This window comes from Phanerochaete carnosa (genome assembly GCF_000300595.1).
Source record: "Phanerochaete carnosa HHB-10118-sp unplaced genomic scaffold PHACAscaffold_2, whole genome shotgun sequence".
Lineage (NCBI taxonomy): Eukaryota > Fungi > Basidiomycota > Agaricomycetes > Polyporales > Phanerochaetaceae > Phanerochaete > Phanerochaete carnosa.
This window is the reverse complement of record NW_006767629.1, coordinates 2,233,130-2,254,209: the sequence shown is the minus strand read 5'-3', so window position 1 is coordinate 2,254,209 and position 21,080 is coordinate 2,233,130. Positions and strand designations below refer to the sequence as shown.

Genomic DNA, 21,080 nt, shown 5'->3' with positions numbered 1-21,080 from the left:
CCCTGGGGAAGCTCTCGAATAGAACCAGCTCTTCACAAGGCTCGACATCTCCCATCTCCGCCAATATCACGCTTAGTGATGTGCGGGCCGGGCCTCAAAGCCCACGAGCCCGCCAAGCCCGGTCCAAAAAGCCTGACCAGAGCCAAGCCTGGCAGCAGGATCAAACATCAGGGAACACCCAAAGGTACGGAAACAGGGCACTTGTACGGAAGCTGTGTAGAACCGGGAATGCCGTCTTGAAGTCAGTAGATGGAGGCCAGTCCTGTTTTAGACGTCATCAGAGATGATGCCAAAGGCCCAACAAGTATATGAGCGCACCTTGAGCTTCCAGCAGTCTCTCCGTCCCTCGTACTTGCCAAACCACGAGAAGAACTCGCCGACCGAGACGCGCTTGTTTAGGTCGGTTTGGCACTCGAGAATGAGGCAAGTCTGCGTGCCATACTTCTGTGTGAAATACTCGGGCGTCCATGATATGCGGAATTTGGGGAGGAGGCCGGTGACCACCAGCGGCTCGCCCTTCGCCCACATCTCCGAAAAGACCTCATCTGTAAGCTCAGCATCACTGAAAACCCGGGGTTCGTAGAATGGGATCGACGGAGGCGAAACTGCCTCCTCGGGCGGTGGTGGTGCGCTGGTAGAGGAAGACGGTTCCGCAGGCTTCGCGGAGTCGGATGCAAGCTCAGCGATAGGCTTTTTGTCAGTATCGGCGTCAGGTGAAAGCGAAGGCGTATTCAAAGACGACAATGTACTGTTCGAAATTTGGCCCGATGCGGAGGATTCGCCCGTCTGCTCTGTTGACCCTGCAGAACCGTTCGATGCTTCAGGTGAGCTCTTCGCGACGATTTCGCCATCGGGAGCTTGGCCCAGGAGGGCTTCCATCTCGGCGATGGCTTCTGTGAGTTCCTCTTTGCTGAAACGCGACATAGGTGAAAAGTCGCTAGCCCTATGCTCGTTCCTCCGTGTGCACGAAAGGAAGAATGGGTTGACGTGGGCGTGCTTCTCTCGTTTCGCTTGTAAAGCGACAATCTCCGCTTCAGCAGCACCTGGGGGCTCCGTCGTAAGCTCGCTGACTTGCTGGAAGCACTCTGCGCAAGCCTCGCGACCGCAAAGACGACACATCCAGCTGGTTGAAAATATCGACGTCATACAGGTGTCTGATAATGGCAAACACGAACGCAATCAGTCAAACGTGTCTAAGCTGTGGATCGGACATCACGAACCGCAAGTAGCGCGAACTTCGCTCTCCCTATTTCTCCTTATGACATCGCGTCGCTGGATGTGTTCTTGCTCTTGCTTGAGAACAGGTAGCAATGCCCGCGCCACAGTTCGCTGTGCTGCCGATGAGGACTGTAGCGTGGACTGGAAGCGAAGAGACGTACTTTGATACGCGTTATATGTGACATGTCGAGCTTTGCATTCCACTTAACAGGAAAGTTCATGGACGGCCCGTCGGCTTTCTGGTTTTCGATAAAGCTTATACCGATAATGTTACGGTTCTCATCTTTGAGGAAGAATCGGATGCCCTGGAAACGACAGGTGTCGCCTGCCCAGCGGCGCGTGCATGACACACATCGAGGGAACTCCTCTGACCGATATCTGTTGGACATGCATCGGGCGAACTGAAGCTCTGGGTGCAGTGAGTGTCCCGGGTCTACAGGGTTGCCATTTTCGTCGACGAGGTTTGATGCTTGAATGGCTGCAGATAGTCAGTATCATGCTTGTCCGCTCCTGTTGGCCACTGACCAGAGTTGGCATTTGCTTCCTTCTCCTTGAGGTCCACTACAACACACTCAGTTACACTTTGCGGGAATGTGAATCATGGAAACCCTTACTTTGCGGTGTCGATTCGCTGCGCTTCTTAGGATAGTTTCTGCGCGCTATGCCTGAGGAGAAGTTAGTGTGACAGTGGCGTATATGCGTCCGATTACCTACCATTACCGTTACTCTCGGGTGCCTTGCCTTTACCTCTCGACTTTTTGGCCTTGGCAGGTGCCTCTGCATCCTCCGGTTCCAGAGAACGCTTAGCAGGTGGCGGATGGGCGGGCATCATGATCGGAAAAGCAGCAAAGGCGACTGCGTGCGAATTCATGTGCTGCGGGATATAGACGGGAGGCATCCTCGAGTTGGCGGTGTGTTGCTGAGCCAGCTGGGGAGGCTGCATGGATCGTGCTGCAAGCCGAATGGAAGCCCTTTCAGTTTTCTGATATGCTGAAGAAACAAGTTAGAACCACACTTGTCGGTTGTCCAAATAGAATGGGAAGATAACCATTGTAAACTTGTTGGTGCATTTCCTGCTGATCAAAACCCTGCGGGTGGGGGTAACCTGGGACGGGGTGAGAATGAGGAAGTGAAGGGGAGACACGTGGATGTGTGGGAGACGGACTCTTTGGGCCAGACTCGCCGTTGGCGGCTGCTGGGCCCTGGAGGGTCAGCGAGGAAGACATGGAGGACAGCGGACGGGGGGGTTCACTGACCAGCGCGGTCGTCTTGGTACAAGGGAGTGAGCATCTGAGCGCCGTAGTGCAGATGGCTGGGCGCCCAGTGGGCAACGTCGATGCCGTAATTAGCAGGTTCGCCCACGGGCCTGGATCTCTGATACTGCTCTGGATATGGCGCGTGTGGCTGGGACTGGGACTGATGAGGGTGGGCCTGGTGACTCTGAGGGTGTGAGTTGCCAGCGGCGTATCGACAGTCGCTGGGCGACTCGGCTGCCTGGCCACGGCCGACCTCGCCTTCGTTCGTGCTTGCATGGTCCCAGCTCGCGGCCCTTAGACTGAAAGACGACCCTGGGGCGCTCGACATGCCCGAGTGGTAGCTCGACGCGGTCGGCGCGCGTGGCGCATGGACGTAGGAGGGGTTCGGCATGACACCCAGCTGCGGCGGGCTGTACGATGAATCGAGCGATCCTGAAGCGGGGACGTTCGCGACGGGGTTGAGGAGCTCGTTGATAGATGTGCGCTTGTGGTTCTGCTCGTGGAGGCCGTTCATCCTGCCAATGACCTCGAGAATTGGGAGAAGCGGGTCGGTTGGAAGGACGACGGGCGCACACAGACGGCGGTCAAACGTGGACACGAACGAGAGGGACGAAGGGAGCAAGGCCTCCACCGCTCTGCGTCTTTCTTTCTTCTAGTCCGACCTGAAAGTCCGCTCGCGAACACGGGCGCTAGACGCAACGTCCTCCCAGTGCCGCTCTGGGCGTCTTTTTCCGGCATGCTCATCTGATTGTCCAAAGGCGGAAGTCGTGTCCCGACGACGGCCCCAGACGCGCTTGAGCTGGAAGCGCCTGCCCTGCACTTGCGCCCCGGCATTCAAACTCCGGTCAGGAGGACCCTGGGTACCACGCGCGGCGGTGGCTGCTGTCTAATATCCTCAGCATCGAAGGGCGATGTGCGCTCGGGGAGGCCCTGCTGAGGCCATCTCTGTCGCCGACGTCCGCTCCTATGCCTCTTCGAGCCCCTCGTTCCCAAGCAGCGCCCTCCAAAGTTCCAACTCAGACCCCGCCACCCTCTGCACGCCCCAAGTGATTCCCGCGATACGCCTAAAGCTTCCGCGATGGTGTCTCACCCTCTCCCATGATTCGCTCCTGATGGGGCTATCCCTGCCGCGCGAGCACACCGCGGGCGTGCGGCCCTGCACCATCCGAAAATCTCAGGACACGCGCCTGCAAACCTCGCTCCTGGTCGCCCGCGAAGCATCCGAGAACGAGAGCGGCGCTAGCAGACCGTGGGACGTCGCGAATTTCGCCAAGTAGGGCTATATCATTCGTGTATGTGATACGTGTCTAGGAAGAGTGCTAGTAAAGTCCGCATCCTGTATGACTACAACTGTCGCTATGTTAGTGCGTAGGATAATATGGTAAAGCGTAGATGGTGGCAAGAAACATGCTATTGAGGGGTGCTATTGAGAGGTGGAAGGACAATATTGCAATGAGAGGCGCAGGTGAAACCGTGAATGGGGGATGGATACAGAAGTCGTAAAATCATCAGGGTATAACGCACATCATCACTCAGACCCAACGTGAAAACCAAGGATGAAAAAACCCAAGAGAAAAAGACAATCGCGAGCTTACTGAGGCAGCATAGAGCGACAGTAGCAGATAATATCATTACCAACCGCCCATAAAACCCTAGGGAGCATTTAGAAAAGTCTGCGCAAGTACCCGGCGACCCTTGGGACCAAGGGAAAGAGGAGTGGGAGGGCAAACCAAGCCAACATCCCAAAGGTCGCCCCGTACCGTCATTGGGGTTCGGCTTCGGGCTGTGGAGGAGGCGCTGCTGACTCCTCGGGCACAGCTGTGTCGTCCTCGACATCAGCTTCTGGCTGTGGCGAAGGTTCCGTCTGTGGTTCTGGAATAGTAGAGGGATCAACTAAAAGGGGCGCTTCTGCTTTAGCAGATGGCGGTTCTGAAGCGCCTGCGGCTTCAGAGGAAGGGGCGGGAAGGTTGCTGGATACCTTGCCGTCTGACGCAGATCGCGCAGCATCAACTACAGCACAAGCGATTCAATGGAGGCCCCTGAGATACCTATCACAATTGAACTCACCAGACGCTTGCGGACGATACGCGGATGCCAGCGAGAGTGCTGCTTCACTGGCAGTCATGCCTGCCGATGAAAATTGAGTGATGTCAGCGACAGAAATAGATAAGGATGCTTACTGGGAATGGGTGGCATCATCGGATTGGCTGCAGTCGAGGATCTGTTCGCGTCGAACGAAGACAGGCCCGGCGAGTCATCTGACAACGGTGTATTCGGGGTAGCGGCTTTCTCAGCACCTGCTGCCTGCAGGTTCTCCGCGTGAGCTCGCCGAGCAGCCATCGAAGTTCCGCGTGACCGCTCTCCTGTAGAAGGAGTCGACGATCTGCCTTCCGGAACATGCAGTCGACGTGCGACCTGCGCCGCCTGTGCTGTCTGACCTGTCGTGAGACTCCGCACCACCTCCGGCCGGATGTCCGCCCACATTTGCAGCGCCTTGATCGAACCCCATTCAATGATCTTACTATTGAGCCATTGGAGCGACACAGGCTTCGTCAGGAAGTCGTTGCAGCCAGCCGCCAGCGCGGCAACTCGGTCAGCTTGCAGGGAAGATGCCGTAAGCGCGACGATGATCACAGAAGACCGGTACGGAGGCGTCGACATGTTCCGTGAATCCGTCGTGGAGGTCTCCGAGGGTGTCTGCTGGCCTTCAGACTGAGGTGTTGAGGGAAACGGCTGTCCATTTTGCTTTTCCAAACGCCTGATCTCCTTCGTGGCTTGGATTCCGTCCATCACGGGCATCTGGATGTCCATCTAGAAAGTCCAGGCCCTTGTGAGTGAATTACTGAGCCACGAGCTTCGCGGGAGTAGCACATACCAAGATCAAGTGGAATATACCGGATCGCCACTTCTGAACGGCTTCCTCTCCATTCTTCGCGACGTCGTGCTTAATTTTCTTCTTCTTCATGAACGTTGTCAAGATGGTTTGATTGATGGGGTTATCTAGCAGGGTGTTCAGCTCGATTTACTTTAGTTGATTGAAAAGCTGCACACACCGTCGACAATGAGTACACTGATAGGTGGAACAATGTTACCGTCCGCAGGCCCCTTCACAGCCTTCTTCGCCGCACCCGTCGGTGACGACACGTGTGAATCAGGGGTAGGCCGTCGCGTCAACCGTCGAGACGAGGGCCCTGGAGCAGCTCGCGTCTGAGGCGAAGTCGGGGGACTGGTCAGCTGGTGACTCTGTCGTCGCGTCAGGTATTGCCGGCTGCCCTGCGGCGTAGAGGTCTCTGGTGCTGGGGGTACAGCTGCTTGGTCCCCACTAGAGGCAGCGCTATCCTCGCTGACGGTCTCTGACGCTTGTCTAACCTTACCCTTCCCCGTTGTCGTCGTATACGTATCTGGAATCTCCAACGAGGCAGGCGGAGGACGCGAACTCGGTCGTACCGTAGGATCTGAACCGCTCGGCAAGCCCTCACCCCCTCCATCGGTTTTGTTGCCTCCTGAAGGTACCCGGCTGTAAGCACGATGCCGCGTGGGAGGGTGGATCTGTCGACCTTGCTGTTCCTTCTCGCGTTCCATGGTGGGACTTGGCGGCGAGGCCGTGTTCCTGGACTTGGGTTGGAAAAAAATACCTGTCGGCTGTCCATCGGGGCTCTGGATGAGCAAGCCACTTGCTGAGGAATGACCAAGCTTCACAACGGCGTCCGAGAAGTACTCGACGTTATCCGGCTGACTCAAGGGGGACGGTGGTGCGTGTCCTAAAGTCCACTCTCCGCCCAACTCCTTCGGTGACCTGTTCGACCTATCAGAGGTCGTACGTGCACTCGCCGTGGATCGTCCACTGGGTGACTTCGGAGCACTAGAGAAAAAAAACGGGGAGATGGAGTGAAGACCTGGGCTCATAGGAGAAGTAGCGGTGGGGACGAAATAGGGATCGACAACTGGACGTGTTACCGCAGTGTGCAATGCGGTTAAAAAGCGTCGGGGTCCAGCGGGTTTAGGAATGACGATAACTTCTGGGATGCGGGAAGCGCCAGACTCCTTCGTCGGCATGAGAGTTGTCTGGATCACATCTTTTACGAGCTTGAAATTCGCCAAGCTCGTGAAGTGCACAATAACGACCTGAGGCTGTGGCGGAGAGTTGCCGAGCATGCCCATGACACGGGCGACCTGCGGTGAGGACCTTGGACGATGATTAGTCGCCAACGACGGACGCTTGCTACGGCTGTTCATGCTCAGGGGGTATGCCTGCTCGACCTTGATCTTCTGCAAACGATTACGCAGCACCGCGACATCATCGTCAATCAGCACGAAGACGGAATCGGAACCAGACTTGCGTCCAGTTCCAGAAGGCGCACCAGTCGGTGTGTCAGCTGAAGGGGGAAGGTCGATGACCGAGACGGCAGGGGCGGCGGTATCAGCGACGTCAGCGACGATCTCGTACTCGCCATCTACACCACGTTCAGTTGACATGTGACTGACGTCCATACCCCAAGCTGTGAGATAGCTAGACAGGTGGTGGGCAAATGAGCCGCTCGAACTCGCGTACAGTGTGACGCTTTTGCCTCGCAGAGTCTCCGCAAAGCTCGTGAGTTGCTCCAATGTTGGCTCGTTGGCTATATGCATGTCTGGGTACCCCAAGACTGCGGCGTCCTCGAGAGTGACAGTCACTGAGGGGTTTACTGCCGTGGGCTCACCAGGTTCGAGATGGACCGTGACCTCGCACATCCGATTGGCGGAGGGCGCCACCGGCTGAGAATCGACAGTCAACGTCGCGCCAACATGTCTGAGAAGGCGTCGGAGGAAGAGCGTGTTGAGGAGGGGAGAGGGCCTAGAGGAATGTGATGATTGTAACTCTTGAGATTCGGCTTCTGACGATTTTAGGATGTCGGACGTCGATAGTCGATGCGCGATTCGGAAGTTGCAGCGGAGGAGACCATCGAAGTCTGCAGTGGGAGACGCGACGCGTGATATTGGCGAACCCTCTGCATTAGATTGCGCAACGGCTGTATCCACATAGTCAATATGTAGTCCAACCTCGATGGTGTCGCCCTTCTGCGCAGTATCTATCACCTGTCGAATGACCTACGACGCCTTGATCAGAATAGCACATGACAGAGGCTGATGAAGCGTACATGTGCCAACGTGTATGAGATACCGTTCTCGTCGCCTTTGACCGCAACATGCTTCATTGCGACGTCGCTATGAAATAACACGAGGTCGACACCCGCTTGAGCCCCGACTCCGCTCAGCGCATCCCCGACGCTTTGGAGCAGCTCGCCCACGTCGAAATCATCCTGTACCATTGATAAGGCAGAAGTCTTCGAGGGAGGAACCTCGTTCGGCTGAGGGTCGGAACCAAGCTGTGCCATATTCGCAGACATATAGTTGAGATTCTTCATAGTCGTGAACATTGCGGATATGGATGGAGTGGGAATGGAAAGCGAGCATGCCGAGAACTGCTCCTTCACGGGGTCGAGGACCTGAGGCGGAGATAGCTGCAGCAAGGTCTGTATGACCATCTGGACGGAATCTGCGAGCTCAAGCGAGAGCTCACGAAAGTGATCTAGTTCTGGCGCTTGGTCGTTGGCGACTGGGGATGGACTGCCATTAGAGCTGGGGGTTCGTTTGGGATTCCGTAATGAGCTGAGCTGAGAAGGCAAGGGCATCGAGAAGGCTCGCGAGAGACGACGAGGTACGGTAAGGCGACCTGCCTGATCCATAGGATTTTGCTCTGATTCGAGATGGTTGGTAGGCGTAACGAAGTCGAAGTCCCCACCAAAGTCCTCTGGTCTAGGGTTCCTCTTTGGAAGGGGACTGGTCTCCTCCTCTGAGACGTCAGTTTCGCCATCTGACGAGCTGAGGGCGACGGGCCGTTCAGCTCCCAGAGGAAGGGGTACTTGAGGACGTTGCTCTGCGGGCCATGCAATACCAAATTTGCTTGACGAGGGAAGCTCGACCAGGACATGATCCTGTTCGAGCATCTCTTCTCCCCCTCCCTGTCCTGGGGCGACGGGCGGAATCCTGACCACTGGCAGTCGTGCCCCCGTCATTGTGCCAGCAGGAGAAATAGGAGAGCGCGACGACTAGCGGACGGGGCAGGGGGGCCTTTGTCGTCCAGCGAAGAAGACACGCGCCTCAGCGACGGCAGAAGACAAGCAACAGGTTTTCTGGGGCCGCTGCGGGGGGCTGACGGATGTGCCGCCTTCGAGGTCGTACGGTACGGTGCGCGAAAGTTCCGGCTCAGCGGAAAGCCAGCACCATCAGACGCCGGCGCCCCATACGCTAGTTTTGGCGAAAGCACACAGGCCTCACGCTGTGCAATGTGATCAAAAGATTCATCAGGCCCCCGCAGCCCGCTCCAGACACGGTCGCAGCATAGAGCACTCTCGAGTGGAGAACACATCAGTAAACGAGGCAGACGCAGTCTAGACATGCGTCACGAAGCAGCCACGCCCTGTTCATGTCTCGGTCCAGGGAAAGCGACAAAATTAGGAACACAGCCGCGACAGTCCAGTCCAAACAACATAATGATATAGTACAACACAGCTCACTCAGTACGTGAGCTCCACATCGCCTTCTGCGACCAGATCCATGTCGTGATAGCTGACCTTCTTTCCCGCTGCTGCCCGAGGGTCCTCCTTCGCGTCTGGCGGCGGCGGAGGCGGAGGGCCGTTCATACTGTTAGAGCGACCGCTCCTCCTTCCACCCGTCGTCGCAGCTTCTGCGGCTGCCATCGGCTTGGCAGGAAGGCCAGCGGACGCGGGAATCGATGGTATCTCCGACGGCTGTTCATATCCAGGTGCGAAACCGCCAAGTCGGTCGCTGAGTCGCCTCGCGGTGACCGCCTCTTCGCGTCGTGGAAGTGGATACGGCGCCGGCATGTACGGATATGCATAGGGATCCCAATATCCGCCGTTGGGTGGATAAGGAGGCGGGTATCCCGGATAGGGAGGGTGATAGGGCGCAGGTCTTGGAAACTCGCCCATAGGAAACGCAGGGCCCTGAAGGCCGAATGCCTGCGGGGGAGGTGCTTGAGCGGCATTGCCGACCGGCTGAGGAGGGTGAGTGAACGGCTGAATGTGATGCGGATCGAGCGCAAAGTTATTATAGTAAGGTATCTGTATTATTGTTGACGGAGATGAGCAGAGTGAGCAGAGTTAGAGGGTAATATAACGTAGTACGCACGTCCTCCAGATGCTTGACGAGGTCTGGATGCTTGTTCGCGATATGCTTCTCCACGAATGAAGTAGCTTTGAACAGCTTCTGACAAGTCTTGCATCTAAACTTCCCCTCGTCTTCTTGCTTGATGTGTTGCTCGCAAGCCTTGCTGAGCTCTCTGCCAGCCAAGACATGAGTGATCAAGCGGACTCATAGGAATAGAACATACTCTTCGTAGCTCTTGCCAAGATAATCTCGCGGATCAACCCCATTGCGGGTAATCAGAAGCGCAAGCTTAGAATCCAGCCATTCAAGCCATCGCTCATCTGCATCCGGAGTCAACCATCGGCACCTCCAGCAAAACCCACACAAGACGTACCATTCCGTTTCCAGTCCCGGCTCTCTGGCTTGTCCTTTGCAGCCGACTCCTTCTCTTTCTCTTTCTCTTTGTCTCTCTCATCCATACACTCTTCCTCTGCTTTAGGCTCTTTTTCAGCCCTTTGCGCCTCTGCGGCTTTGATCTCCTGAAGCAAAGACTTGGACAACGGCTTCCTCACATGCTTCACACACTTGCGCTGCAATTCCTCTACATGATCAGTGACGACGGCGCAGTAGTAGCATGCGTTGAACGCTGTGCGGAGATAGGCAAGATACAGGTCCAGAGCAATCACCGTCTGGAGGAGCGTTAGCAGCCCACTTTTACCCTGCAGTGAACAGTTACATACCCTACGAGCCTCCACAGCTTTCTCGTCACCGAAATCAAGCGCATTTTGCTCGCGCATGTCTGTCATGAGTTTCTGAATTCTCCGTTCCACAGCATCGCTACCCCGTTCCTGCGATTCAGCATCATCCTGGCTCTCGCCGTCAGCGTTATTCATTGAGACGTCTGCCGGCTGCGATGTGCCATTCGCGTCGGTGGCTTCACCATTGGTTTCCAGCTTGTTCTCAATCTTCATCTTCCTCAGCGTCTCATATTCCGCTTCCAAGGTTGCAGCGAGGGCCTTGGCATTTTCGAGATCCTTGGCTAACCTATCGGGCTTGCTTGCAACCTCTGGCACGTAACGAATCCTGCTTGTGAACGGTTTAGTGATGTGTGCTACATGAAGCTTGAAACCCTCGATCTATGCCACATGAGATTTCATCATCCATAAATGCAGACTATTTGTATTCACATACCTTCTTCTCGGACAGCTCAGCGAGAACGGAGGGCATATCCGCATCGTCGGTGAACTTGATCCAACCAGCACGGTAGTAGTTACGCTTCTGCATAGGGTCACCCAAAGCCAGATAGACGTAACCAGAGATATTGCTGATGGACTACGTGTTACATATTTTCAGTTAAGTCCGTTGGAAACATGTGAAAAGACTGGCCTCCTCCAGTTTCATGCGTCCAATATCTGGCGGGATGGTTCGAATCATGATTTGGTTGCCCTCAGGAGGAATAGATACTTCTTCTCCCCGATTGAGCTGACGCTTCGGGTCCCCGAGCTGCTTGCCGTTGGCATCCGCACGACTCGGATCGTGGTCATCGCCCTGATCTTCCGCCTCAACGTTGAATTGCATCTCGTCGTCATTACTAAGATTCGGCTTCTGCTCTTCCATCGACGCCGGGACGGCGGAGCCCTCAGGGGCATCGCCACTAGTGGAATGCGCTGCTTCACCATTAAGAGCAGACTCCTTCGTCGCGGACGCTGAGGACTCGGCCTCTTGCTCCGCTTCTTGAAGGTCGGGATCGAACTTCCCGGACTCAAGTTCGAGTAGGAAAGCGTCCATGCGGCCCTTCCAGCCATTCTTGCGTACCCGCGAGCGCATCTGTTGACACTCAGGAGAAGGATCATACTTTTCTGCGAACCATGGCGACTTCCGGTGATGGTCGAACATCCGTTGCAACTACATGATAACAGTGTTTCAGTTATATGTTATCCGAACAGAGACATGCAGCACGAGTGGAACCGATAGAAAGTGCGATACGTGACATGATGGGTGCGCGGAAAGTATGAACAAATGAGAGCGAGGCTTACCTGCTGGGCGGCGAAATCCTTCTTGTACTTCTCCCAGCGTGTGCGAATACCATTGCGAGGCTTCGAACCGTCACCCGCCTCCTGTTCAGCGGCCTTGTCCGCATTATCTTCCTCGCTTGCTTGTTGCGGGTAGTAGTAACGGAACCACTCGGCATACTGTTTCAAGGTCGCGGGGTAATCGAAGGTATGAGGATCTGGAGGAGCACGTCGGGAGGAGCTGTACGGTGGTGGAGGCGGCGGGTACGGCCCTCGATGAGGTGACGTATGACCATATCCCCTTGAATGCGCATCTGTAGACTACTGTTAAGTTACGCAGAGTACGAAAAAAAGTCAATAAGCGCACCGTAATCGTCGCCATAACGCGGACGTGGGTCATAGCGGTCGCGCTCCCACGGCGAGACTGACCGACGACGCTTACGGCCTACAACGCCAGCAAATTTATGGTCAGACAACGTTACGTGTATAGAAGCACGATACGCACCATCTTCCGGTGGCGGCGGGCTACGACTCCTCCCACGTCTCCCGTAGTCATAGCCGGGACGCTCCCTGTCATACTGCGCCCAAACCCTCTCCCTCTCGTAAGCTTCCCACTCGCTTCGATACGACTCCGGCGGGGGATATCCAGGCTCAGGCCTTGGGGGAGGATATGCTGAGCGGTAAGGAGAGCGAGACCGCGAGCGGCCGCGAGGAGGAGGGTACCCAGAGCCAGACCAAGACGACATGTTCAGAGAACGAAACTGAGAGGGAAAGAGAATGAAGCGAATGCAGGAGGACAGATCAGAGTCTGCGAGAGATGGAAGGCGAGCATGATGAAGCACAGACCTCTTAGTATCGCGACACAACGACGAGAACGATGTTCTCACTCTCGCCGAGACTGTGCTCAACGGTGTTCGCGATGAGGAACAACAATTTCGGTCCACGACGCTTACATTCCGGTTTCAAACTCCGCTTCCCCTTCGAGAGGCGCTAGTCGCGCACCTTTGTCCTCGGACGAGTGATACACATACATTTCATACATCGTAGTGTAATAAAATAAACACGACCTAGAAGATATTGCCTAGCACGCTATTAAGCTGTTTTTGTGTTGATTCGTCTATAGCTTCTTCCTGTTTCTCTTTTCGCCTCTTCTTCAACGGCCGTTCACCATCTGCTCTCTCTCGTTTGGCGGGTTTCTCGACCCCATCCATACGCTCAACTGGGCCGTCTGCAGCCTTGCTCTTCTTCCTTTCCGCCCGCTTGTCAAGAACACGAGCAAGCTCGACGTTCCTGAGGTATTCCTGCTGCTCGCGCTTGGATTGCGACAATTCCATGCGGAGCCGTGCGGCATGTACGGCAGCTTCATGGGCTACAGCACACAATGCATCAGCAACGAAGCATTCGGAGGGCAAGATACCATAACGAGCGATCTCACCTATCTGCTCTGTGAGCATGCTCCATTTGAACTTCGGCAAGTACTTCATGGTCCACACATCGTCCCTCCAACGGGAACCCTTCTTCCCACCAATGGATTGGGCATTTAACATCTCCGCTACCGACCGCGCAACTTTTTTGTCTTTGAACTCTACCCAGCCTTCTGTGAAGTGCACCTTCTTCGTGCTAGTGAACTTTCGACGAAGATACGTCCGCTTGGGATCTATTCATCTTACGTTAGCTCCGCGTATGAACACATATGAGCAACGCGGTGGCGTACCTTCTGGCTGGAGATACACTCTGCCGACTTCTCCATATGCGCTCATGAGGTGCCTAACCTTCGTAGGACGCATACCAGGAGGAATCCGTGAAATATAGACGACACCAGTTCGTTCTTGCGCTGCTTTGAATCTGGCGAGGTCCTCCGGAGTCAAAGGCTTAACGACCTTCTCTGATGGACCTGCGAAGCCTTCCGTGTACATCCCCTCGCCGAGTTCTTCGCTACGCTCTTCCTCGTGCTCCCTCTCATCGTGGTCTTCTTTGCCTCCGGAGTGGTACTCATCCTCATCGTCGCTGCATTGACGGGAAACCTGAGACTTTGACGACTCCGCCTCAGACTCTCCTGGAAAACGATCATCAAGGGCGAATCGTGGGTCAGACATCTGTGCAAGCTGAAGCGGCGAGCGACGCGGAAAACGTTGCCTTACAGGCAGCGAGGAAACGAGTTGGGCACCTCCGGCGCCTTTTGGCCAAATTGGGAAAGCATCCAAGATCAATTATCGAAGCCGCCACTCGTTTTATCCTATCAGCTTGCGGGTATTGTTTGCGGTAATACCCAAAATATACGAGTAAAATATTCATTACAACGTTATACCTTGCGGTTGCAATTTCTACAGACCAGTAATATCCACACAGTACCCAGAGACATTATCACAAGACCAGTCACTCCAACCAACACGCCCATAACAATCTTACCCACTCTCCAGCTATGGCTGGGACAGCCTGTAGTGACTGCCGCATCGCATGGCTCTCCCTTCGGTCGTCTCCCGTTGTAAGATCCGATCTGCAACTGCGTGTACCAAGGGTCACCGGTCCCATTGACCAAAGCACGCGCAGCAATGGTCACAACCGGGGCGACATAGTCTAGCCCCACTTCGCTTTCAACCCAGTCACCTCGTAGATCCCAGAATTGATCTTCACCATTGGGGCCTCCTACTGCGCCGCCATAGAGGACATAAGCTTCGTGCTCAGGAACGGTATCAATATTCGCGATGTCCTGAGGTGAAGCCCCAGTGGCCAACGCAGAATGTGGGTTTGATGGCGCATTCGGATGAACACCGACTATGTACGGCACTGCAACGCGTGAGCAAATAGAAACTTGAGGAAGCAAGTCGCATGTGACTTACTGGTCATAGGATTATTGCCCAGAAAATAATCGATTTGCGACTGGGTGAAATGACGGTAAGAGGACTGCTTTTCGCTGTCAGACGCGAGCCCCGAATCCGCGTATCGCATGAGGAGCATGGCAGCGTTCAGTGCGGGGTTGAGTGTCGCATCGTCCGAATCTCCCGGATAATACAGAAGACCACCTTGCGTACATTAAAGTATTGATTAGACAATGAGAGAAGCGGTTTATCATACCTGGCGTGAGGAACGCTCTGCCGGTGCCGTTCACAATGCGGTCGAAGTAGCTCTCCACATCACTGGTCCAATCAACATCGGATCCGTTCGCAATCAAAGGATATGTTCGCGCTATCTGAACCCCAAGAACAGCGACTCCGGGAGACTTCTCGTCCCAGTTGAATACCGCATCGCCCTGCAAATGACCGGCAAGATCTTGCTTCTCGTAGATTTGGCATGCTTGCGAGTAAGCGTCACTGGAGTTGCTGGCGAGTGAGAGGAAAAGAGCAGCAATAGCGAGCTCGTCCGAAAACCCAGAGGATGGGTACGCGTCCGCAACAGAGGGCACCGAGGTCTGGTAGGTAACCTGTGATATCGAGGAGTTCGTGGCAAAATCATAGAGCTGTTGAGCGTGCTGAAGGAGTGTTAATGCGTAGGATGTGTTCACTATGCTGGCAGGCGCAGACTGTGAGAGTGTCTGATTGTTATACAATGCAGAGCATGCAGCGAAGGCTGCTGCGGCTTGCGCTGCTGCGTCTGTACCAGGACTGCGCGGAGTCTTAGCAAACGTGTTATAAGAGAGAATGGCCCGTGTACCTAGTGCTGTTAATAGCGTATGAAGGTCTCGGTGTGGGAATGCCGCGGTCGCCACCCCAATACGCGTTATCCAAGTCTGCGTCTCCGATCTGCACGTAGAGAGTATTGGGTGTTGGATGAGCCTGCGATATATATAATAAGCAGAGCATGTGTCGGAAAAATGAGATGAAGTATACCTTCATGAGCCAGTCGAGACTCCACCTAAGCATATCATCGAGATACGCGGTTTGGTTCGCAAGGTCATAACCTGCGAGTTGGGTTCAACAGGCGGCAGAAGACGCAAAAATCTTGCTACATTTACCCCTGCCAAAGTCTAGTGCTCCCCAACAGATAGACATCACAGAGAAGGACTAAGCGGGGGCAGTTTCAGTGGACTGTATGCATTACGGTCCCCTGTGGTTGCGTACCATAGGGAAGGTGTACTTGATGTAGTCTACGTCGGATGATCAAGCCGTCTTCCAGCGAATGCAGACCAAAACATACCTCCTGCATCATAGTACCCTCCGCTCAAGTCCAGTCCCACATCACTTCCGTCGTCTATCGCGCTATCGTTCCTCCACGGGACGCGGTTTGTACCTGGCAGCTTTCCGCTTCGTTGTTCCTCGTAGAAGTAGAGCGTGCTCCCAAGAATATTCGTCCAGTGAGGGTTAACAGAATCGTCCGAAATGTTTCCTGGTTTTGCTCCGAATGTTGCGTTGGGGGGAAGCCATGGAGGGTTTGGTAGAGAAAGTTGGGCAGTACTGAGGCTAGCCAAGAGCAGAATTGCGCTTATAGAGGAACACAACCTCATCAATTATAGCTAGGGTGTACGGTGAAGGACAGACGAGTATTAGAGGTCGTAGAGGAGAGTACGGGCTCGTACGAATTCAGCATGCCTGCAGGTGTGCACGAGCACTTTAAAGGTCGTTTGGAGCGCGTTCTTTCATTTTGATGGCAGATACCTCGCATATGTCATAGATCTGGCTCCGCAATCTACAAACGAACGGAAGGTTCGCAAGAGCCGAGTCGAGAATCGCACGAAGTGCCATTAGGAGCGAACGCGCGTGGATATGCAATGTATACAGACCCGACCAGTGATCTAATAAACCTCAAGGACATAGCGCTCCTCCTCTTTCAATCCCTCCAGGTACGCACCCGCTGACTCGGTAGCCATCCCCTCATTCTCGACGAGGGCCTCGACCAACGCCTCGTATACATCCGGAACCGGCCATGTTGGTCCACAGAGATAGAAGACGCCTTCCTTATTGTAAAGCATCTCCGCGAGCACCGTCGAGTCTTTCCTCATCTTGTGCTGGATGTACACCTTCTTGCGACCGTCACGCGAGAATGCGAGTCCGGCCTTGGTAATCGTGCCGCCAAGGATGAAAGCCTCGATCTCCTCGCCGTATAGATACTCCTCCGAGCGATGGCGAGAGCCGAAGTAGTAGTAAGTGGGGCCAACGGGGATGTTCTGCGACTGGAGCAGGGCGCGGTACTGAAGGAAGGCGCGGAAAGGTGCAGCACCGGTACCAAGACCAGCCATGATGATGGGCTGCATGTTGTCGGGTGGCAGCTAGCAAAGATGTGAGCAAAAGTATTTCTGTAGTTTATAATTATATCGAACTCACCTTCATGACACTAGGTTTTATGGAAACGGTGACCTTCTGGCCGACCTTGAGACCCGCGAGATAGCGCGTGCATTGGCCGTAGCGTGGTGAACCTTTAGCAGGAGAAGTGGGAGTGAATAGACGATCACTGGACTTACTTGTAGATTGTACGTACCACTTGGAGTTACCCAGTCAACGGCGACAACTAGGAGATCAACACGGTCACCAACTACAGCCTGCGCGCTCGCAATACTATAGTGGCGAGGCTTGATATCACCGACGAACTCGCAAAGAGTCTCGATCCCGGGACGCGCCGTCTCAAATCTGCGGAGGATGTCCGCGAATGACACTGTGTCTTTCTCCGACAGCTTCTTGAACGTCGCCGAGCCCTCTGGAGAGCCAATGAACTGCAAGGCGTACTTGTCTGCCTGACTAGTCGCGTGCTCAGCTAGGTCCGAGTAGAACGTCTTGCCCGGCTTGCCAAACAGGTCGACCTGCTGCTGAAGTGCTTGGAAAACCGTACGCGTGTGCATGCGCGAGCCGTCAGCGCCAGGCACAGGGATTGTGATGAGACGGTTGGGGTCAACGTCATACCACCTGCAGAAGTCCAAGACCTCCTGCTCGTCGTTCCAGCCGTGGACTCCAAGAGCTTCGCCAATGGCATACTTGAGACCCGTGCCACGCGTATCGAACTCGAGGTGGAAGACGTTGCGGTCGTAATCGGGAGGTGTGAGCCGTCTATTAACCGTGCATGTGATGAGGAAAGTCCGCTCAGGAATCTCGGGACGAAGCTCGGGATTCTGCTCGAAGTCGGAAAATGTACCGTCGACCGCCTTGAATGCCGAGCGGAAGAGTAAGTGCTTTGCGGCATCGTGCCAGGAGCCGAGTCGAGCGCCGTTCACCACCGTCTCGCCGTCATCTGTTTCGACCGAAATCGCATTGAACTCGAAGGTCTTGAGCGGTGAGGCTTGCGCAGGCTCAACGGCGCCAGGCAACTCGATTTCAATCAAACCGGCCCACGCATGAGCATTGACCTTCAAGAGGTCAAATCCGTATATGCTCTCGCCAATGAAATGACGAGCAAGCTTCACGACAATCTCCTCCGTCGCAGCCTTACCCAGGTATAGTCTCAAGAATGCAAGGAGGGCAATGACATTCTCGATGGCGTTGCGTTCGGGGCCAGCCGCACCGATGAGCCGTTCGGCCAGCTGCTGAGCGTCGATGGCGTAGACCCGGAGGCCGCGTTCATGGATGAGTGAGGCGACATCCGCCGGCAGGTTTGCCCCAAGCTCGGCCGGCGTCCACGAAGTGGTGATGAGGAGGGGCGCGCCAGGCTTGGCATGCGCGGCGATGTGGTGCGACTTGAGCAGAGCGTGGTCCGTGACTGCCAGGAAGTCCGCTTCGCCCTGGCTCTGGGGAGAGACAGGTAGAAGTAGGGACACTGGAACGAATTGCTCGGGCTTCTTCTGGCCGAGAACGATCCTGTCTGCGGTTACACCGCCAGGCTTTGAGAATGCATCGTGATCTGTACTCTGGCAGGCCGATACAGACGGGAGGGCCAAAAAGGTCTGTTCGACGGTGAAGGGAAGACTAGCAAGAGTCGAGCCGGGACTGGTGAAGAACAACAGCTTCTTTTGCCCGGCAGAGGCCAGGGAGACCAACGGCACGGAAGGCGCGAGGGAACGAAGGAACGCAACGAACGTCGCTGGAATCGCCACGTAGGACTGCGCGAGGGTAGGCGTGAAGCGGTGCGACTTGATTCTTGGACCACGGTTAACAGGATCGAAGAGCGCGGAGAAGACGTCGCTGTATAGGGTGCCTTGGGTGAGATCCGTCGGGACGTCGTCGAGGACGTGAATACGCTTGGCGGATGCAGGGATAACCCCGCGGAGCCCCTCTTCGTCCCACGGACGGAGGACGCGTACGATGACGACTCCGAAACCGCTGACCCGCGACGCAATTGCTTTCGCGGCGTTAGCCAAAGGACCATTCAGGAGGACGATCACCACCTCAGCGTCTTCGTCGCCCGCGTAGTCGAAAAAGTTGTATCCCGCGAGTGAAAGGCCACCCTTCAAGGACGACTTGCGAGCCTGTGAGGGAACCACAGTATTGAGAGCGTGTCCAATTTCGCGAGTTGAGCTGTGATGGTCAAAAATGTGGACCACATGAGTATCGGCGAGCTCGTAAGCAAGAGTCGCGAGATCGACAGCCTCTTGCGGAGTAGAGGACAGCAGAATCGTAAACTGCTCGGGGAAGACGGCAAGAGCGGGCATGAAGGGTGCGAGGGTGGGAGAAAGCGCGAAGCTCTCCCCGACCGGCGTGACGTTTGGGACCTGGACGACGAGCTTGCTGTTTGCGGTCGGTGCGGGAAGGTGGGCCAATGACTGTGTCATGGCGGCCAAACCCGTCGGAGTGGTATAGGCCGTGAGGACGGCGGGCTTGGACGCATCCTTGCTAGACCCCTGGGAGAGCCTGCCGACCAAGCTCAAACCGGCACCAGCACGGGTCTGCAAGCTGACGACAGAGGCCGCACCGCTGTCACCGCCAGTCCAGCCCTTGGTGTACGTTCCGAAGCCTGCCTGCTCCGCGAGGTCGTAAACGAACACGCTCGAACTTGACCTAGATGCGATCAGCTCTATCGTGGTAGAAGCAGAAATAAGAGGGCTATTCGAGATGTTTTTGATTCCATCGAAGGAAATGCTGTTTAGCCCAGGAGATGGCGGTACAGAGAGGGTGGCGGAGACCGTCGATGGTGTCGAAGCATCTAGTGGAATTTCTATGGCCATCGTGTCTTGGACAGCGGGGGAAGAAAAGAAGCTGGGCCGTCAGGATGGCTTGGCATTTTATGAGAGCAAAATTTGCGAGCGGGAAACCCTCGACGATTGTGCAATTTCGCACTAACGATGGCGTTATGGCTGCACCTAACGCGGGCGGAGGAAGTTTTACACACAGGAGGTGCGTCAGCAACTGCCTTTTTTAGCCACCACATGCCCGGCATGGGAGCGGTCCGAGAGTACTGACCGGTATTGACCCGAGGTCATGTTCTCAAGCTCACTCTGTCCAAGAGAGATTGCACCATACGAAGTTCTAATTCCCATGGCCATTACTGTACAATTGTATGGCGAAGCAAGAGGGTATAATGCTACAAAACCTCAAGGCTTCAACGTACTGTAGAGGCGGTCGCCCTTTGTACGAGAAACTCGGTTTAAAATCTGGAGTTAAGGAGATGGTTGACGGACTTACAGTGTCGCCCAATCCAGGCGCAATAAGACCATCTGTAGTCAGTAGCGGATCGACTGCCGCTGCCCAGATCTATAAGCATAGTTTTAGTCAGAGGTGCATCCATTTGTTCGCAATTCAGCTCGCACCTCCAGGCCAGGGAAATCCTTCTGCACGTTTGCAAGTCCGTCTTGTGATGCAAGCACGCAGAGCAATTTGATCTTGGTCACTGGAGGAACATCAAGCACCGTCCTTCGTCCATGCAGTGTGGCACGCACCCGGAACACCCCAGTCCAAGATCATGTTAAGCGCAGCGATAGCTGTGCCTCCGGTCGCAATCAGAGGGTCCAGGAGGAAGACCTGGTCAACCTCGGGATTAGGTGGAAGTTTAGAGTAGTCTAAACGAAATCAGCGCATGGTTTCTCCGCGCGTGGCAGTGAGACGTACACTCGACCGGTTGCAACGATACTTTCTCGCGGAAGATACCCAGGTGGTAGACAGATGCAGCACTGTGAAGTGTTAAGATGGCAGCTTGTTCACAATGTAGAAGCACTCACGGGAACAACGTTAGCAACGCATCTGTCATCCCCAGACCAGCACGCAATACGGGCGTGAGGGCTATTCTGGGCTTGATAACCGAACCCGTAAAAGGACCGACTGGAGTGTGCTGCAAGACAATTCAGCTAGCGGCACATACACAGCAGCGCGAATAACCTACCCCTTTGTATGTCTCCTCCTCGAGGTCTCTGCTGGCTTCAAATCCTAACAGCAAGCTGATATCATGGATGCCCTGGCGTGTCGGTCAGCTCTGAAGGCTTCACAACCCCTACTAGGACGTGTACCTCGCGGAACTCTTTGGATGAAGTGCTTAACTCGCGCAGTTTCGACAGGCGAGCGTTGACGACGGGGTGCGCAAGAATATGTGCGTTGTTAGACATCGTATCGTCTCCGATTCGTTAACCGTGGCAGTGGAGGGGGTGACGAGCTAG

General features: G+C 55.1%; 7 protein-coding genes across 7 annotated transcripts in view; all 7 read right to left on the bottom strand.

Annotated features, from left to right (window-relative positions):
* Positions 1 to 3,057, bottom strand: part of PHACADRAFT_249898 (uncharacterized protein) — a 5,680-nt gene extending 2,623 nt beyond the window's left edge. The window contains exons 1-8 of the mRNA XM_007391922.1: positions 2,475 to 3,057; positions 2,234 to 2,323; positions 1,933 to 2,169; positions 1,833 to 1,883; positions 1,744 to 1,779; positions 1,380 to 1,696; positions 1,221 to 1,329; positions 319 to 1,154 (exon numbers count right to left, since the gene is read on the bottom strand). Coding sequence (XP_007391984.1) covers positions 319 to 1,154; positions 1,221 to 1,329; positions 1,380 to 1,696; positions 1,744 to 1,779; positions 1,833 to 1,883; positions 1,933 to 2,169; positions 2,234 to 2,323; positions 2,475 to 2,988 — 2,190 coding nt within the window. The 5' untranslated portion in view covers positions 2,989 to 3,057. The remainder of the gene's footprint in view (positions 1 to 318; positions 1,155 to 1,220; positions 1,330 to 1,379; positions 1,697 to 1,743; positions 1,780 to 1,832; positions 1,884 to 1,932; positions 2,170 to 2,233; positions 2,324 to 2,474) is intronic.
* An 800-nt stretch (positions 3,058 to 3,857) lies between these two features.
* On the bottom strand, positions 3,858 to 8,788 carry PHACADRAFT_137157 (uncharacterized protein). Its single transcript, XM_007391921.1, has 6 exons — positions 7,613 to 8,788; positions 5,528 to 7,562; positions 5,350 to 5,474; positions 4,655 to 5,285; positions 4,542 to 4,601; positions 3,858 to 4,484 (listed from the first exon to the last, which is right to left on the bottom strand). Exons 1-6 carry the CDS (start codon positions 8,528 to 8,530, stop codon positions 4,237 to 4,239), a joined length of 4,017 nt encoding a protein of 1,338 aa, XP_007391983.1. The 5' UTR covers positions 8,531 to 8,788; the 3' UTR covers positions 3,858 to 4,236.
* A 165-nt stretch (positions 8,789 to 8,953) lies between these two features.
* Positions 8,954 to 12,544, bottom strand: PHACADRAFT_249892 (uncharacterized protein). Its single transcript, XM_007391920.1, has 11 exons — positions 12,482 to 12,544; positions 12,141 to 12,396; positions 12,003 to 12,080; positions 11,660 to 11,949; positions 11,010 to 11,528; positions 10,815 to 10,955; positions 10,364 to 10,759; positions 10,018 to 10,312; positions 9,868 to 9,964; positions 9,666 to 9,816; positions 8,954 to 9,598 (listed from the first exon to the last, which is right to left on the bottom strand). The coding sequence occupies exons 2-11, from the start codon at positions 12,379 to 12,381 to the stop codon at positions 9,032 to 9,034; spliced, it is 2,775 nt and encodes a 924-aa protein (XP_007391982.1). The 5' UTR covers positions 12,382 to 12,396; positions 12,482 to 12,544; the 3' UTR covers positions 8,954 to 9,031.
* A 158-nt stretch (positions 12,545 to 12,702) lies between these two features.
* PHACADRAFT_87776 (uncharacterized protein) lies at positions 12,703 to 13,551 on the bottom strand (the record flags this gene model as incomplete). The annotated part of the gene is made up of 3 exons (XM_007391919.1): positions 12,703 to 13,004; positions 13,071 to 13,292; positions 13,350 to 13,551. 3 exons carry the CDS (start codon positions 13,549 to 13,551, stop codon positions 12,703 to 12,705), a joined length of 726 nt encoding a protein of 241 aa, XP_007391981.1.
* Positions 13,552 to 13,856: 305 nt separating this feature from the next.
* PHACADRAFT_114139 (glycoside hydrolase family 9 protein) lies at positions 13,857 to 16,173 on the bottom strand. The gene is made up of 8 exons (XM_007391918.1): positions 15,770 to 16,173; positions 15,694 to 15,719; positions 15,588 to 15,636; positions 15,463 to 15,533; positions 15,287 to 15,408; positions 14,711 to 15,237; positions 14,476 to 14,658; positions 13,857 to 14,422 (listed from the first exon to the last, which is right to left on the bottom strand). The coding sequence occupies exons 1-8, from the start codon at positions 16,074 to 16,076 to the stop codon at positions 13,938 to 13,940; spliced, it is 1,770 nt and encodes a 589-aa protein (XP_007391980.1). The 5' UTR covers positions 16,077 to 16,173; the 3' UTR covers positions 13,857 to 13,937.
* A 79-nt stretch (positions 16,174 to 16,252) lies between these two features.
* On the bottom strand, positions 16,253 to 19,658 carry PHACADRAFT_137147 (uncharacterized protein; the record flags this gene model as incomplete). The annotated part of the gene is made up of 3 exons (XM_007391917.1): positions 16,253 to 16,838; positions 16,894 to 16,985; positions 17,048 to 19,658. The coding sequence occupies 3 exons, from the start codon at positions 19,656 to 19,658 to the stop codon at positions 16,365 to 16,367; spliced, it is 3,177 nt and encodes a 1,058-aa protein (XP_007391979.1). The 3' UTR covers positions 16,253 to 16,364.
* Positions 19,659 to 19,938: 280 nt separating this feature from the next.
* PHACADRAFT_249889 (uncharacterized protein) lies at positions 19,939 to 21,064 on the bottom strand. Its single transcript, XM_007391916.1, has 8 exons — positions 20,934 to 21,064; positions 20,810 to 20,881; positions 20,649 to 20,758; positions 20,539 to 20,600; positions 20,370 to 20,489; positions 20,241 to 20,320; positions 20,116 to 20,184; positions 19,939 to 20,057 (listed from the first exon to the last, which is right to left on the bottom strand). The coding sequence occupies exons 1-8, from the start codon at positions 21,027 to 21,029 to the stop codon at positions 20,025 to 20,027; spliced, it is 642 nt and encodes a 213-aa protein (XP_007391978.1). The 5' UTR covers positions 21,030 to 21,064; the 3' UTR covers positions 19,939 to 20,024.
* Positions 21,065 to 21,080: the final 16 nt, after the last annotated feature.

What these genes read in the sequence shown, in the direction of transcription:
- PHACADRAFT_249892 (XM_007391920.1), bottom strand. Translation starts at nt 12,381, where the DNA reads ATGTCGTCTTGGTCTGGCTCTGGGTACCCTCCTCCTCGCGGCCGCTCG. An exon ending in GCGTTATGGCGACGATTACG is followed by an intron (nt 11,950 to 12,002) that starts GTGCGCTTATTG and finishes AGTAGTCTACAG; the next exon opens with ATGCGCATTCAAGGGGATAT. An exon ending in CTTGGCAAGAGCTACGAAGA is followed by an intron (nt 9,817 to 9,867) that starts GTATGTTCTATT and finishes CTTGGCTGGCAG; the next exon opens with AGAGCTCAGCAAGGCTTGCG.
- PHACADRAFT_137157 (XM_007391921.1), bottom strand. Translation starts at nt 8,530, where the DNA reads ATGACGGGGGCACGACTGCCAGTGGTCAGGATTCCGCCCGTCGCCCCA. An exon ending in TCTCATACACGTTGGCACAT is followed by an intron (nt 7,563 to 7,612) that starts GTACGCTTCATC and finishes AAGGCGTCGTAG; the next exon opens with GTCATTCGACAGGTGATAGA. An exon ending in GTATATTCCACTTGATCTTG is followed by an intron (nt 5,286 to 5,349) that starts GTATGTGCTACT and finishes TGGACTTTCTAG; the next exon opens with ATGGACATCCAGATGCCCGT.
- PHACADRAFT_249889 (XM_007391916.1), bottom strand. Translation starts at nt 21,029, where the DNA reads ATGTCTAACAACGCACATATTCTTGCGCACCCCGTCGTCAACGCTCGC. An exon ending in CTTGGACTGGGGTGTTCCGG is followed by an intron (nt 20,321 to 20,369) that starts GTGCGTGCCACA and finishes ATGTTCCTCCAG; the next exon opens with TGACCAAGATCAAATTGCTC. An exon ending in CGCCTGGATTGGGCGACACT is followed by an intron (nt 20,058 to 20,115) that starts GTAAGTCCGTCA and finishes TCTCGTACAAAG; the next exon opens with GGCGACCGCCTCTACAGTAC.
- PHACADRAFT_114139 (XM_007391918.1), bottom strand. Translation starts at nt 16,076, where the DNA reads ATGAGGTTGTGTTCCTCTATAAGCGCAATTCTGCTCTTGGCTAGCCTC. An exon ending in AGCACTAGACTTTGGCAGGG is followed by an intron (nt 15,534 to 15,587) that starts GTAAATGTAGCA and finishes CCCAACTCGCAG; the next exon opens with GTTATGACCTTGCGAACCAA. An exon ending in GTCTCGACTGGCTCATGAAG is followed by an intron (nt 15,409 to 15,462) that starts GTATACTTCATC and finishes TATATATCGCAG; the next exon opens with GCTCATCCAACACCCAATAC.